This window comes from Rhineura floridana, chromosome 2, assembly GCF_030035675.1.
Source record: "Rhineura floridana isolate rRhiFlo1 chromosome 2, rRhiFlo1.hap2, whole genome shotgun sequence".
In the NCBI taxonomy this organism is placed as follows: Eukaryota; Metazoa; Chordata; class Lepidosauria; order Squamata; family Rhineuridae; genus Rhineura; species Rhineura floridana.
Genome location: NC_084481.1, coordinates 111,102,683 through 111,118,899, shown reverse-complemented (window position 1 = coordinate 111,118,899; position 16,217 = coordinate 111,102,683). Strand labels below are relative to the sequence as shown.

The 16,217-nt window shown below is 43.8% G+C and overlaps 1 protein-coding gene across 6 annotated transcripts in view; it reads right to left on the bottom strand.

Annotated features, from left to right (window-relative positions):
* Positions 1-15,396, bottom strand: part of TNNT3 (troponin T3, fast skeletal type) — a 60,965-nt gene extending 45,569 nt beyond the window's left edge. For 3 of the 6 annotated variants that reach the window (XM_061610150.1, XM_061610155.1, XM_061610153.1), the window contains exons 1-3: positions 15,283-15,395; positions 2,194-2,225; positions 753-766 (exon numbers count right to left, since the gene is read on the bottom strand). In XM_061610150.1, coding sequence (XP_061466134.1) covers positions 753-766; positions 2,194-2,213 — 34 coding nt within the window. In that variant the 5' untranslated portion in view covers positions 2,214-2,225; positions 15,283-15,395. Of the gene's footprint in view, positions 1-752; positions 767-2,193; positions 2,226-15,282 lie in introns of all 6 variants that reach the window. The other 3 variants (XM_061610152.1, XM_061610151.1, XM_061610154.1) reach the window with 3 other exon arrangements.
* Between the last annotated feature and the right edge of the window lie 821 nt (positions 15,397-16,217).

Sequence of the window (16,217 nt, the reverse complement as noted above, 5' to 3'; positions counted from 1 at the left end):
GGAGGTATTGAGTGAACTACAAACCTAGAAACAGGACGTTGGCCTTGTTACAAGGTCAACACAAGTCTAAGAAAATAGCTTTAAAAGGCTGCACACAGACCCTGATCCTATGCTCTGTCTTACTGAACACAGAATCATAATCAGCACTCCAAATGCTTGTGTATAATGGAACCCCTGACTCGGGGTTCAAGATTAAGGAACCTAGTTCAAAGGATAGGTGAAAACCCCTTACATAGTACCTGGACATCATGTACGGTGTTTTTCAAGGAGAGGGATGAAGGAGCTGCTGCCCTATTAATGCCCACAGATCATGTTCTCTGATCCTAATGCCAGTATGGCAGCGCTGTGGTACAGAGAGGATTGCCACTTGTTTTTAGAAGCAACTGGTCATGAGCTGCCCAGCCACAGGACCCAGAGGAGCCACAGACTGGACTGCCCATTGATTGTTTTCATCACGTTATATAGCTGCTTATTCCACAGCCATCTCCTCAAAACTAGCAGGATTACGGAAGGGAAAAGGGGGGTATTTGGCATCAGGAAATAGGTGAGATAGGTTTAAAGAGATCTACACAATGTGAAATTATCACAAGAACTGAATAACAGAGATAGATATCCACTAAGAATCTTACCTTCTTAATGTATTCATGCCAAGTAATTTTTTTAAAAAAATAATATGCCTCAGAAAAGTAAAGTGGACAATTTATACTCTTTACAACACTGATATATAATTAAGAAAAGCTGTTTCTACTCACCCTCTACTTGCTCCCTGTTACCAACAAACACAAAAACACAAAGAAAGAAAAGACAGAGAAGACAAGACCATATTCAAATTAATTAGCAATGGAATCCTATGCGTGTTTACCTTGAAATAAGTCCCACTCTGCTCAATGGGGCTGACAGTCTAACAAGGGTGCACAGTACTGCAGATGAAATTCTCCTTGAAGTTTAGTTATGTGATGAACTTGCTGTTTGTAAATCTAACCTATGTATCGTGCCTTATCTGAACTATCATCATTCAGCTCCTAGTCACAGTCAGAAAAAAAATGGGAGTATATCAATTTGAACACTGCACCCCCAACATTCCATCCTTCCTTCGATACTAAATTTCTTAGTAAAGCTTCCTATGTGAAACATTCTAGCCTTACCTCCACCTGCCCATCACATCACCTTCCTTCATCCTTCTAGTGTAAGCTCCCTGGGGAAGTACCATAGAGCATTTTTGTTCTTCCTGGGCTTTTGGATTAAATAAGTTAAGGCTTTCTAAGGGTCCAGGTTTTTCTGCACTGCTGTGTTTTATCAATGACTGGTTTTATTAATTAATGTATACTATTGTTATTTATGCTGCATATTATTTTATATTATGTTGGACACCGCTCAGTGATCACATAATGCTAAGCCAAACTATAGTTTAGCATGAATTAGCTAGCATGCTGGTGCACAGGGAGAAAATTGTGAACATATTGCTCCACCCCTGCTTTTACTGTTATCATGAGGCTACATTGGGAGCTAAGCAATGGTTTGGCTTAGCATTACATCTGAACCCAAGCTTGTGGTTTGTTCTCCCCCCTCCCCAGCAAACCATGAGTGGTAAGCCAAGAACAAACCTTGGTTACAAATCAGAAGCCCGGTTGTGCTAAGCCAAACAAAGAAAAGCCAAACCATGACTTCATTCCTGGTACCATGGCAGCAGATGTGAGAGAGGAGTAAATTGGCCATGATTGTCTCCATGATGTGCACCAGCATGCTTCCTTGTTCATGCTAAGCCATAATTTGGCTTAGTGTTATGTGCAAACTAGACCTATGTGATGAAGGGCAGTCCAGAAATTTTATAAACAAATGAATAAAATATACTCTGTTTCCTGGGTATTTTAAGAATTAACCTACCTATTTACTTTACCTTAAGTCCAAAATATACAGCTAAGAAGTGGAATTCTGTGCAGGAACTTATGCAAGCAGCATATAGTGCTGGCCTTAGTGTTGTGGTTTGATTTTGGAAATCAGGATCTAGCAACCCTAGATCGTATGGCCCCATTACTAAATAAATGGAGTAAAATTAGGTGGCGCTTTTCCTCATTGATTTTGGAACAGGGCTTTGGTCCTTGTACCTGTGAGGGCCAGTAGTTTGATTCTACCAGGAATCCCTGCCAAACATTGCCCTTTTCAATCAATAAATACAGATCTGTTTTTACTCACACTTCTTCGTTGTCAGACATATTGGCAGATTTCTAGATGAAAGAACAAATGAAGGACAGAATAAGTAAGTGACATATCAAGCACACCCATCTGATCTTTCTATAGATGTAAAAAAACCCACACCTCTTTAGTTGTGGAGCAGAGCAATGACAATTGAATTAGTTGCAAAGGAAATTATTGTAGCAATACAATTCATAAACTCTATCACAAAATTAATCATCAAATAGGATGCTAGCCTGTCACTCATCCAAGCAGAACTTAGTTCCCTTATGCTCTACAGTATGTATTTATTTATTTATTAGACTTATATCCCGCCCTTCCTCCCAGTAGGAGCCCATATACTTTATACACTTAACTCCAAGCTGAAATTAGATGTTAAATATTGTGGCCCTCAAGCTCACCAAAGTACACTCAGTAATTATTAGCACTAGATGGAAGAAAAACAGGCCTTGACTGTGCTGTGTATGTGAACCAGGGTTGGTACCAGACCACCATGGGGCCTCCCCCTCCGTGTGCACGCTTAAATATGCCCAGTTGTGCCACCTCCTGCTTTGCTGCAATAGCACATCAGCGTACATGCCTGCCATCACCCAACACGTGGCGTGCTCTGGCTGTGCACACATGTGGGGATCCTGTTGCCTGGGAGAGTGGAGCTCCTGCACCATGATCCGCGCCACTATCTGGTCAGGATTTGCAATCACGGCCTACAACCCGATGCTGGCAGGGATCGTAGAGCAGGAGCTCCAACTTCCCAGGCCCAGGGGCCCCCTGTCATCCACAGGGGCCCTCAGCCAATACCCGATCTGGTTGCCCACTGCTGCCAGGCCTGGTGTGAATGAGGACCTTAAGACATGGTATCTGGTATTATCATCATCATCATTTATTACCCACCTTTCACCTAAAGGTCCCAGGGTGGGTTACAGCAATTTTAAAATATCACATTAAAACAATTTAAAAACCACTTAGCAGGTAACTTCCCCCCAGATCAGAGAAAGAGAATTGCTGGCCCACGGGCTGGACCCAGCCTGCCGTCTCACTTTCTCTGTTTCTCCCCACCTACTCTGCCGCAGCAATTAGGCTTAGGACAAAATCTCCCATTGGTGCCAGTGGTTCCACATCCCTTTCTCAGCACCTAGCATGGAAATACAGCAAACAGCTGTGGGAGGAATACAGCGATCTCTTCCTTCAGCAGTAGCTGTTTTGGCCTGCATGATGACAAGCACTGAGAAAGAGGCTTCCCTTTCTCAGCACCCAGCAGGCTGTTAGCAGAGGAACAGAGTAATCTTTTCCTCTGCCAGTAGCGCTGGATGCAGCCAAAGAGGAGGGAGCTGAGCCTGAAAACCTGCTGCAGGCTGGATGCAGCTGGCAGGGGTGCCCACCCTTGACCTTTAAAGCATTAATGCCAACCCTGGTAACAACCCAGCTACCGCAGTCTTCCATATTCAAATTATAATGTATTAATAAGAATACATATAATCATTTATGCATTTTTAAGTGTAATGTGCCTATCATTCTTTCCACATTTGTCCTCAGAAAAACTCTTCTAAGGAGGTTTAGAAATTGGGGAACTGAGGCTGAGAGTTGGTGGGGTTTATGGGATTTATATCCAGGTCCAAATCTAAAACTTTGTCCGATCCACTTTGCTGCATGGATAGTGAATGCATATAGTCAGCACGCACACGCATGTGTATGTACACACACACACACATTGCTATGGCAACAGGGGCTGTATTAATTCCAAAGACAAATATGACAATATCACCTACATGCTCACTTATAAGGGGTGGATGGAAAAATGCCAGAATTCACAGGACTAGTTGGGTTATTCATCTGTCTATTTACTACAACCAACTTCGTATCAGTGGGCAACCTCTGGGAAAGGCTGGTCTCATGCGGGATTTAGTTCTCCCTTTAAAGCATAAGGCCTTCTCAATCCTCAGCTGCAGCAAATGGCGCTGCTACACTCAAGACAGCAGAGATGGCCCACCAGTTTTGCCCAAGCAGCTAAGGGCCACATCCCCATGGCCTTGCGTTTCCTGCACGATGCAGGCCTTCCCACCTCCAAAGAAGGAGGAGCAGCCTCAGATGAGGGTTGAAAGTACAGGAACAGACTCCTTTGGCGATTGTTAGCAGTGCCTTTGCAGAACTATTTTTAAAGAATTAGAAAATCTCAAAGAGGTCAGGCATAGACTCCTCAAGGGGGATTTCATCCAACATCCAGCTACATTCATGAGGCTGGAGCTTTAATTAGAAAACAGAGCTCCTCCCCAGGAAACCCAAGCCTTGACTTGACTTCATTACTCAGCTGATATATGAGAGGAGTCTTGAAGGAACAGGCAGATGGATGGATGTTCTAAAGGAACATCTGTGGCTCACAAGGTTTCTATTTCAGAAGGGTCTAATAATCCTGTAAGCAAGAGTCCTGCCATATAAGGGGTCCTACCCAGCTCCCAGTGACAACACTTTATGATACAACATAAACACTCAGAAGGGTGTGAACTTACACAGGCCCCCATTCCGCTATGCCGTGACACCCTAAGCGTTCCAGTAATAAACCCCTAACAACAGGCAGAAAATATTTTGGTTTTGGGGATGGAGCCTCCCCATAGTGAAGAGAAAAACACAGAAGATTCACAGAAGTCTCTTTCTAATCTAACCTCTCCCAAAATGCTTCCTGTGGGACTTTTGGCCACTACTTCTATTTTAATCTTCTAGTAGGCTGAGCTTTCCTTAAAAATAAAGGCCCACAAGCATGCACAAAGTACATTATTTTTAAATTATTGCTAAAGGAAATGGAGGCCACTTTAGGTGCATCATGAAGCCATAGGGTAGTTTATGCTAATGTCTGGCTCACTGGTAGAAATTGTCCAAGGACACACACACCCGGTACCTCACCTGACAAGCCATCCATTGTTGGACTAACAACTAAAAAAGTGTCTATGGGAAGTGATTACACTCCTCAAAGTTCCCAATGCTCCTTTAGGCATATTAAAAACTTAAAGCAGCCTTCCCCAACCTGGCAGTACCCTCCATATATTTTGGACTACAACTCCCAACAGCCCCAGCCAGCATGGCCAATGCTCAGGGATGATGGGGGCAGTAATCCAGCAACATTTTAAGGATACCTAATTGGGAAAAGCTGATTTAAAGGCCAACTATCATTATGACAATCAATACACAGTGCATTTTAATAGTAAAGGCACACACATTTTTACAGATCTAAGTATCTTAAAACACACATCCGTTTTTAAGTTAAAAAAAATTAAGGTTCAAGAACGAATTCATTCTGTTGAGCTTTAGTGTATTGTTCTTCTGCTGACACTTTGAAGAAGGACCCCACTGATCAGTGCTTCCAGTGAAGCGTTAGAGTTGTGGGTAGGCTGCCAGTAGTGGGTGCTGGGAATACAGCAAAACATGATGTTCTGTTTCTGGGTTAGGGGTTGAAATTGACAGCAGATTCTAGGCCATGACAAAATGGGTCCTTATGAGTAAAGGTTTGGGAACCAGACTTGTTAATAAATTGATTTGTTCCCTGGACAGATCTCTTTAGATTGGGATAGAATTTTATGAAAATCTCATTGAAGTTATCTGCACCTTTTTCTTCTTCTTTCTGTCTTGGTGTGCAATCCAGCTTGTGTTTATGCTGGGCTGAGGGGAGATGGATATGCCAATAAAAGTCCCTCATCCTGGCTTGGCCGTGGCGCAGCCGGGACCTTTCCAGCTCAGCCCGGGATCCGCCAGGGAAGCTCAGCCCGGAAGAAAGGGTGCCAGCAGAAGCTGGTATAAGGCCTGAAAAAGGGGCCTCCAGGGGTGTGTTAGAGGAGGAGCCAAGGGGAGGGACTTACACAACATCCAACTCCCGTTCGGAACGCTCCTGCAGGTCTCGATCTGGGCCAAAGTTATGCCAGGAAAAAGGTCGGTCTAAGGAAATAATTACAATGGAAGTCTATGGAGTGTGCTAACTCCCTGGTAGATGTATTCCTGAGGGCTGGCTTTAACTTTCCGGTCCCTGCGTTCAGCTCCTAGCTGAGCTATGTTCAGCCACCCCAGAGATTCCCAAATGCCAGATGGATGCCGCAGACCTTTCCGCCAACTCCCCCTCTGCCAGCTTCTCATGAATTGGATTGCTCTGCCCCTCCTTGAACTTGACAGTGAAGGATTTTTTAAAGGTTCAGCTAAAAATACAAACAATTCTCATGTCATATGATTGCATACATTATTATATGCATTATTATACATATAATATTATATGCATATTATATTATATGCTGGGCCGGCACCAGGCATGCCTGGGCCCTTGGGCACCAGACTGCTTCGGGCCCAAGGCACCATAGCCCAATCCCTCCATACAAGTAGCATGGGCTAATAAACCCGCCCACATATCCCACTTACCTTTATCATCCCTGTAAATTACTGTGCATGCTTGCCATCAACCAACATGGTGGCGGGGCATTAGCCCCTTAGGGAAGCTTCCGCCACCATCTTAGCTTATGGCAGGCATGTGTTTGCTGCGCACACATGCCTACCATCAACCAAGATGGCAGCAGGGGCATCAGCCCCTTAGGGAAGCCTCTGCCCCCATTTTGGTTGATGGCATGCATGCATGCTGCATTCACAGGAATGAGAGAGATGGGTGGGGCATGCATGCGGGCTTATTGAAGCCTGCACTGACTGGAAGGGAGGAAGGTGCCTGGGAGCTCACTCTCCGTGATCCATTACGGAGTCAGAAGCCAACACTGCTGCAGATCACAGAACGGGAGTGCTACCCTTCCACCTAAGGAGAGGCCCCTCAAGGGCCCTCGGCCAGGGCCTGACCTGGCCACCCCCTGGCGCCGGCCCTGATTATATGCACATACACTCCAGGTTTCCTAAAGTAACCAGCACAAAAACAAATACCTACAAAAATGCATAATTGTATAAAGAAATATGCTGCAGAAATATAGTGTCAAATGGAGCTTGACTTATATGTATTATATGTATAATATATGCAATTTTTTGGCATATAATTAGCCAGGCTTTAAAAAATCCTGACAATATAGGAGTGGCTCAGACATAAGCAGGCACTCAATGCAATAGATGATCTGAAGGCAAAGCTCAAGAGCAGCAAATTCTTAGAGCAGTGGCTCTTTGGAACTGCCATCCAGGACCACTGCACTAAGAGACCCTGGATCTAAAAATATTCCCATTGTCCCTGCAAGAAGCAGAAGTCACTCTGGTTAGTGCCCAGAGTTAGCATATTTTGAACAAAATTTGCCACTCCTAAATTGCACCCCAAATTCACTAATTGATATGGGGACTTCAGCCTCTTTCACAATTAGGCTAGACATGATCATGACCTTCTAAACCAGCGGTAACCAATGTGGTGCCCTCCAGATGTTGAACTACAACTCCTATCAGCACTGGTCACCATGGCCAATGATCAGAAAAGATGGGAGCCATAGTTCAACAACATCTGGAGGGCACACATTGGCTACTCCTGTTCTAAACTAACAGCACATCTGGATGGTAACACAACACAAACAGAAGTTCAAATGAAAGTCTGAAAAAGAAACGCAAGTAAGCATATGAGGTCAGTTATAAAGATCACCCATTACGTTAGATATAGATGCTGCCACTAGAGGGAGTGCATTACATAATGAGGTCAGGACATGGGCAAACTGCCCTAAAAATTTTGGGATGGGATGGGGGATTAAACAGGCAGGTTGCTATTATTATTTTTTGCATCAGCCACTGTAATAAACTTTCAGATTGACGGCAAATATTGAGGCCCACTGATTCTACCTCTTTTGACGCTCCCAGGCCTTTCTATATTACCCTTCTTCTATACAGAAATCATTTTCCTGCAGAAAATCATCATGTTACTGCATCTTAGTTATAACATGGAATGATCTTTCATTCAGCTGCAACCCAGCGCACGCATGAAAATTGCTGCATGCATACGCTGGGCTGCAGTTTCCCAGTGTGTGTTCAAGCAGCAGTTTACATATATGTAGGGCTGTTGCAGGCAGGACCTGTATGTGGGAAAAACAGGAGGTTCTCCATAAAAGGGACTTCCTTGCTTAGTATTATGTTTCCCACAGGCCATGGTGGACAACATCCCTTATCTTGTAGGACAGGAAATCTGGCATAGGGTTGAGCCAAAACAAAGTAGTGCACTCCATGAGTATTTATTCCACCTACAAAATATGTCCTCCCACAGCAGTGGACAGTGAACTCTGCCACTCATGTAACCTCCCTCCAGTTGCATTGCTGCTGCATATCGGGATGGAGAAGAGGAGGTGGCAAGGCTGGTGCAGTGCACACACACTGAGGGAGCCAATCTGATACTGCTCCCGGTGCATTAGCATCACATCAGCCGCACTGATGCCTTGACCCTTCCCCTCTGCAGCCCAGTATGCAGCAGCACGCAGCCAGAGAGAGGTCAGGTAAGCAACACAGGCCTACTATACTGTCTGCTGCTGACCTCCCAAAGAGGATAAAAGTGGCCATGCAATGTTCTCACTAACCAACATTCAGATGTCTCCACACAGCACTTTCAGATACCTGGCATTCAGGAATCAGCACTTCAGAGAGTGAACTCTGCAGTCCTTATAAACTACACTTTTGACACTACTTTTTTTAACGTTCTTCTTCCTTGTAACAATGACAATAGACAAATTCATAGAGGATAAAGATAGAGGCCATTACTCATGATAGCTATATATCATCTCCAATATCAGAAGCAGAAGGCCTCTTAATACCAGTTGTTCTTGTGCTCACCTCCTCTTTGTGGGCTTCCTATATGCATCTAGTTGACCACAGTGGGAACAGAATGCTGGACTAGACAGGCCTTTGGTCTGATCCAGCAGGACTGTTCTTATGTTCTTATTGTCCTATGAGCAAATCCAGCTATGGAAAGGAAAAGTAAGGTACTAATTCTCCAGTTGATTTTTCCCTATGATCACTTAATTTATCAAAACAGTTAGTAAGAAAGAGAAAAATCACTTGCACCTGAACAGGAGTTTAAAAAACAAATTTTCTATTTTCTGCAAGTAGCTGAAACTATGAGTGCCTCTACATAGCAGTTTATTTAATTCTGCAGAAAATATGATAAGTAAAAACAAACAAACCTGAAATGGTAAATCCAGATTAAATGGGTGGAAAAAATCTGAGATGTCATTTTGATAACAACATTACATGGACCCTTTATGTACAACCAACACCAAGTCCACAACAAACCACCCTGTGGAAGCAGCCTGTAATTCAAACCTTGCTATCCTAATTCAAACCTTACGATATGATCCACCACATATTCGATAAGCTGTCTGTAAACAGGGCCCAAATTGTGATGAAGGCTTGGAGGTGGTAAAAAATGAATGACAATACCATGTCACAACTCAGATACTAGAAAAACAATCCAAATGACCTGGGGATATTCAAGTTATATGGATCATCACAATTTCTGATTACCCTGCACTGACATGGAAAAAGACAATGTACTCCAAGGTCAGTGTTTGGGTAGACAAACATTTAAGGGGGAGAATGGCTGTTCATTCATTTGGTTCTTCAAAATTAGTGTCGAAGCATATGCACGTTGTTATGTAAAGAGAGGCATATATTTTAAAATTGTTTCTAAACTGGTCTGTTCAATATTTTCAAACTTTCCCTAGCATTGTTTCTTCTAGACTTGTGCAGTCTGGGACATGACTGCCTGGGAGATCACTTCCTAAACAGCATCCTGGGAATTAGGATCAGCTGCTCCCTTCCTCTAATAAGAGCCAGAGTTGGATTTTCCCTTTATCCAAATGTTTAGCAGTGGTATATGGTTAGCAAGTAGCGAAGTAAATGTACTTCACATATGCATTCAGAGAGACTTGCTTTTTTATTAGTATTAGTATTTTTATTCGCATTTCACATGTGCCACAGCTGAGTTCTGCTACTGAAAAGTGGTTCCGACGGCATGTCAACACAAAACATTTCTACCAGTTTCAGACCTGTTGTGCTATCACAATTACTGACCCACAAATCATGCGTAATGAACTTGTGAAAGGGCTTGAAATACCCAATAAAGAATCCTCTCATCAAATTCAAGGCAGGTCCAAGTTCTCAAACAACCCAGTCAGTTGTCTGAGGCAGCACTATTTTTAAGGGCACCATGAAGCATATACAATCCCAGAGGTGCAACTCAAGGACTTCTTCCCAGTGCTGCCTGGATGTAGTTTTTGGATCATGCACAGCCATGCACAATCTGAGATTTACATTCCAGTATCTTCTGCACCCTGTCAGATAGTGCTGCCCACCCTCCGTTCTCAGGGCCCCTTGGAGGGGACCAGTTTCAATGTCTAATATAGATCTGCCTGCATTCTATGCCCTGAGGAGCCTTGGCTCAAAATAAACTCTGTTTCTATCTTGTCCTGATAGTTCATCTTTTGGGCAGCCTGAGGCAGGGCATTTTGGACAACCTGAGGCAGAGAATGTGCTCCATGACCTGATCTATCAGACATCTCAATTTTTTGATCTTCATGAAACAGTAGGAGACTTAGCGCCAAAAACAGAGGGAGCATGGAAGAGCTATGATTGTTCCATTGTGTTTTTAAACAACAGCTGCTTTTAAAAACAATGAATGTAGCCATTCTCACTTAGATTGGAGGGGATATTTAATCCATTCTCCCCCATGAAATTATCGTGAACTAAACTCCTTTATTGAGCTGCTATAAGCCCCACATCAGAAAAACAGAATACAGAGAGATACTTGTGTTATGCCTGGACTAGGTAAAAGAGATTTTTAAAACCCTTCTCTGCTACTCTCCTCAAAGTCAGAGCGCACAACAGCTGCTTTAAATTAAACAAAAAAAGAAAAGAAAAAGTTGGAGAAGGGAATCAAATCACAGATCTTCCTTTCCATTGTCTGCTTAACCTTTCAAGGCAGTAATACAGTACAAGCCAGTTTCACACACCTTTAAAGCATCAATTGATTGTGTCAATGAGCTTTCAAGAGCAAAAGGACCAACACTAATATTTATCTGGCAGTCGCATTTCATTTGCACTTCAAAGGCACTCCCCTCCTCGAACTCAGATAAGTCTAAAAGCCCTTGCTCCCCCCCCATCATATGAAGTGCAGAAGTTATAAATAAATGTTTGATGCAGAACCAAAGCAAAGCCAACAAGGTGGATCGTGATTCTGTCACATAAATCCCCCAGCCTGTCTCTGCTTCTTGCTCTGAACTATATGTTCCATTTGGCCTACATCTATGCCATTTCTTGGCTTAAAAAGCGCAGTCCCCCATCTCCTCGGGAACTTCTTAACAGCTGAGAATGTACCCATCTTCCCCTTGATAGGTTGGATTCACTCCCTCACACCTCAGAGACCGTTTATGAAAATAGCATTCCTCCTATCAATCATTCCCTCTCCTTGGCCATACAAGGGAGGTGAGGTGGCAAGATGGTGAGAGGAAGACAGAGGAAGAAACGGGCACACACTGAAGAGCAGACCTGGCCGGTAGAGCTAGATGTCTGAGGCGGTGGCATGGGGGGGGAGGAATGACCAAGCAACTGTCAGGGTAACCATCTATCAGTTGGCAGATGGATCCGGTCCCCTGGCAAGATATGTAGTCAATGTGCCATATCTAATAAGCTTCTAGTATATATTTCTTTACACTCCCTGCATTTTCTTGCTTTCCCTCTCTCAAGAGAAATTCTTCTTAACCAGTTAGCTGGGCGGCAATGCGATTCTATATTTGGGACCAAAAAACCAACAGCTAGATTTTTTAAAAAAATGGGAGGGGGAGAATAAGAAGTGGCAGCCCAGATGGCTCATTCCTCATCCCATCCATTTGTGCTCCTCTCATGCTTTGCTCATTTCCAAAGCTAGCAAAATTAGCTAAGAATGGGAAAGACCCAGAAACCTGGTCTATCGCCAATCCTCTTTCACACAACTGCACCTGCTGCTGGAATGCTTTATGACACTTCTGTTAAAGATCTGACAGTAGAAGGGTTGCCAAGGGGTTGCAGACACGTAGTAGATGGCTATAAGGTAGCCAAGGGCTGCATAAATTAAACACCAATCAAACTCTGTATCAACATGGTCATTTCATCATTAAACATCTGTGAACCACAGATTTTCCCTTTAAAATAAGGAGTGTTGAATTAAACTAACTAGAAGTTTAGAGCACAATCCTATGTGTGTCAACTCAGAAGTACGTCCCATTAAAATCATTGAGGCTTACTCTCAAATGGGCATAGGATTGCAACCCAAAAGTGGATATAAAGACTATCTAGTCCAGCACCTTCATGGACATAGAATCTTCCACACATTAAAAACACTCCAATGACAGGTTAGCTCATGATTATACAAGGAAAGAGCTGGATGGTCTAAGGCAGAGGTGGGCAAAATGTAGAGCTAGGTCTATTGGTAGATCGCTGGGTGATTTGCAATCAATCAGCAAGGATTTCTGATTCCAATTATAAAACAACAACAGCAGCAAACTATACTGTACCACACGCACATCCGTCTAAATTATACTGCTGGAATGAAGAGAGTTTGAGGTAACCAGGAGTGGATTTTTGTGCGGGATTTTTGTGTTTAGTTCTGGTACTCAAAACAAAGTCCTGGGCTCCAAATTCTTCCATTCTAAATGTACATCTTTTGCACTAGCCTCCAGTAGATAGATCTCAAGATTCTAGTAAAAAAAAAGAAGTATATCCCATGGGCCCAAAGTCTGCCCTCCCCTGGTCTAAAGTGATTAAAGCCACTGGTATCTGTCAGACAAATAACACGTTCAGACATACACACACACACACAAGATGGCCGCAAGTAAGCTGGCACCATACACCATCAAAAAAGGTGCTGCCTGTCCTTGGGAACAGCGGGTCAATGTGGGCCAGACCTAAATATGGTGAGCACACTCCGTTTGATCTCTAACACTCCAGAAGAGGGGTGGGGGACACTATGGGTGGTACAAAAGAGCTCTGCCTACCATCACATTGTACTGCTGAAAAAAAGAAGAGAGATGGAGAGAGGTGCTAGTCTGGCCGGGGGATTGGTACACAGATTATAACTGCCACACAGTGGCAGTCCTCATGTGGAGACTTTCTCCACACTACCGCAAACAGCCAAAAAAGGTCTGCAGTGGTGTGAAGAAAGTTATCCAATCCACCCTGGGGCAGCTGCTGCCATACAGAGCAGTTTGAAGTGGCCTGTACAAGGAAGCTGCAATGGATGCACTGATTCTTCGTCCTGCGTTGTCATGGGCCCAAGCTATTTTCAGGCATCTTCCCCACTAACCAAAATCATAACTCAGTGTAGAAAAGGAGGGCTTTGGATTTATTCTCTCCCCGCCCACCACCCACCCCTTTTAGGAATAGCAAGGGTCTTTCTCTCCACATATGGGGAAGAAATAAAAAAACCACATGGTGATTATCTGTTGGTATACCATGAATCAGAATGACCTCAGTATTTGTGAAGGTTCAAAAAAAGAACAGAACAATTTAAATCTATACATCCCCTCAGAAGGAAGCCCCAGAGATTTCAATAAGGCTTACTCCCAGGTAAGCAGGTATGGGATTGAAGCTGAACAGACTCAACCCCAGTTAGCAAACATGCTGTTGATAAGCTTCTACTAAAAAGAGGCCATATCGCAGAGCTTGGAAAAGTTACTTTTTTGAACTACAACTCCCATCAGCCCAATCCAGTGGCCATGCTGGCTGGGGCTGATGGGAGTTGTAGTTCAAAAAAGTAATTTTTCCAAGCTCTGCATATGTTGATTACTTAGCCATTTTTATACCCAGGCATGTTCCTGTCAAAGTTCTTTTATATCCACCATTGTGCCACTCTTTTCCAAAATGGCAGCTACATATTAGCCAGTTAAATGGCTTAAATGTCAGGAATTAAACTGTGTGCCTTGCAATCTCCATCAAGTCTGATCTGCCTGTAGAAGCTTTACAGACATATACAAAGTAAAGAGTCTACTCCGAACAACTCCTAGTCACCCTAAAACTACTGATTGACATAGTACATTTTTCCAGTTCACAGGAATCACGTGATACGTGCAACATGCTTCCCTATAAACCACATGTTCCATATTCTTAGAGCCCAGCACAGAACACATACTTTTCAAGGAAGTGAATTACATTTATTACCATTTCACCAATATCCAGCTTGGGAATATCCAAAGCATGCAGTGTGTGACCAGAGTTTTAAGAGCCTCCAAGCCATGAAACTTTAAACGGAGATCAGAAAGAACTCAGAAATAATTACTCCTTATCACTTTATCTCTCAACTGAGTTCCCATCAGATTTCCCATGCTGATTCTTGAGTCCACAATTGAAATAATCCCAGTCCAAAACTGCCATAACACTTTGATTTAGATTGCTTTGAAGTCAAGGGGAATTAAATAGCCTAACTCTGCAATAACGTTTGCCAAAAAAGCTGTACAATTAGCCATAGTATTCAAGTACTTTATTTCTACACCTGTCTGATGGCCACCCTCCTTGTCAGTGGCTGCCCGATTTGACAGAAAAGGATTACTCTTATGTACCTCTACCCTAATGTCTGCCATCCGTTTGTAACTAAATTCAACACCCCACTTGGAATAGTATTTTCAGCAGAAATGAATGCAACTATTGAAGATTTTGAGCGGTTTGTGTATATCAGCCTTCCCCAGCTTGGCGTCCTCTAGATGTTTTGGACTACCTTGCCCACCATGCCGCAGCCAGCAGTAGTCCAAAACATCTGGAGGGCACCAGGCTGGGGAAGATTGGTGTATACGATACATATTTTTCTGGACAACTGCCAGGGCCACTTAGCGCTCACTTTTATGCCCCACTCTTGACATGCATCCCCCTCCCAATTTTTTTTTAAATGAACTGCTACTGTTTATCGTTACTGCCTTGAAGGAAGTCCCCCTCAAAACAGGTAAGAAAAAAAGCAGGCCCAACAGGAAAAGTAAGGGTGCTGTGATTGGGAAACTGAGGCTTATTCTAGGCCCACAAACATCTCTCCGTTTCCCTTGCTCTCCTTCCCCAGTCTTTAAAGAAAGCTTTGGGTATGCTCTTCCTCCTTAGTTCCATGGAATGTGGAATATAAATCCCTTGCCTAAATCTCCTCCTTACCTGAGAGGGGGGAGCTGCTGTGAGAAGGAAGGAGCTTTCTGTCGAATGGGAGACAGGCTGCAGGGTCTGCCAACTCCACCAGGCGATTAAGTCCTCCTGTTATAATGTCATTTGATCTTTTAGAGAAGCTCATTGGCCACCAGGCTCCCAACACTCGGGAGGAAAAGAGCAAGGAAAGGGGGTGGGGAAGGGACGGGGAAAGGTCATACCAAGTATAGGAGCAGCTGAAGGGACTGCGCTAGGCTAAGACGGGAGGGGAACCGTATAGCTTAGGTTTCTATATTTATAACCAAACCAGGCAAGCAACATTTAAAGGAGGTTCTGCGCGAAGGAGCTGGAGGCTCGCAAGAGTGCGGTGTGGAGCGGAGCCTAGCGCTCTTCAGTAATCTGTGTTATTTTAAAGCCCATGCTGCCCCAGAATTGTTCCAGTCTGGATAGCAGGACAGGCCGCACACATCCGTCTGCCAGGCAGATGCATTCTTCTTGGCTATTCTCACAGGCCTGAGGCTGGGATTCAGGAAAGCTGCATACGTGGTTTCCAGGTGCAATCCTAGCTTAGACTGTATGCGTTACCAGCTTAAAATGCAGCTAGGTGGTTCTATTTCTCAATTTGGATCAAAGCTGATTTGGGGCGGAGACACCAACATGCAGCATGTCATAAGAAATAACAGGATAGATACAACATGGATATGGATTGTGGATAACGTTGTGGGTATACCACTTGCCAAACCAATGGTGGGAGAGCACTAGATGCAGAGTAAACTGGAGTGTGTACACAGCCTCAGAGAGGAATAAAGGGAGCCTCATTGCGGGAACTGCATGAGAAACTAACCGTGGTCTAGCAGCTAGGATAAACCATAGGGCTCTGCAAGCTATCTTGCAAGCTCAGTGAAACCAGCCCTGGGGTGGAAACAGGGCCAGCACAAACATATTTT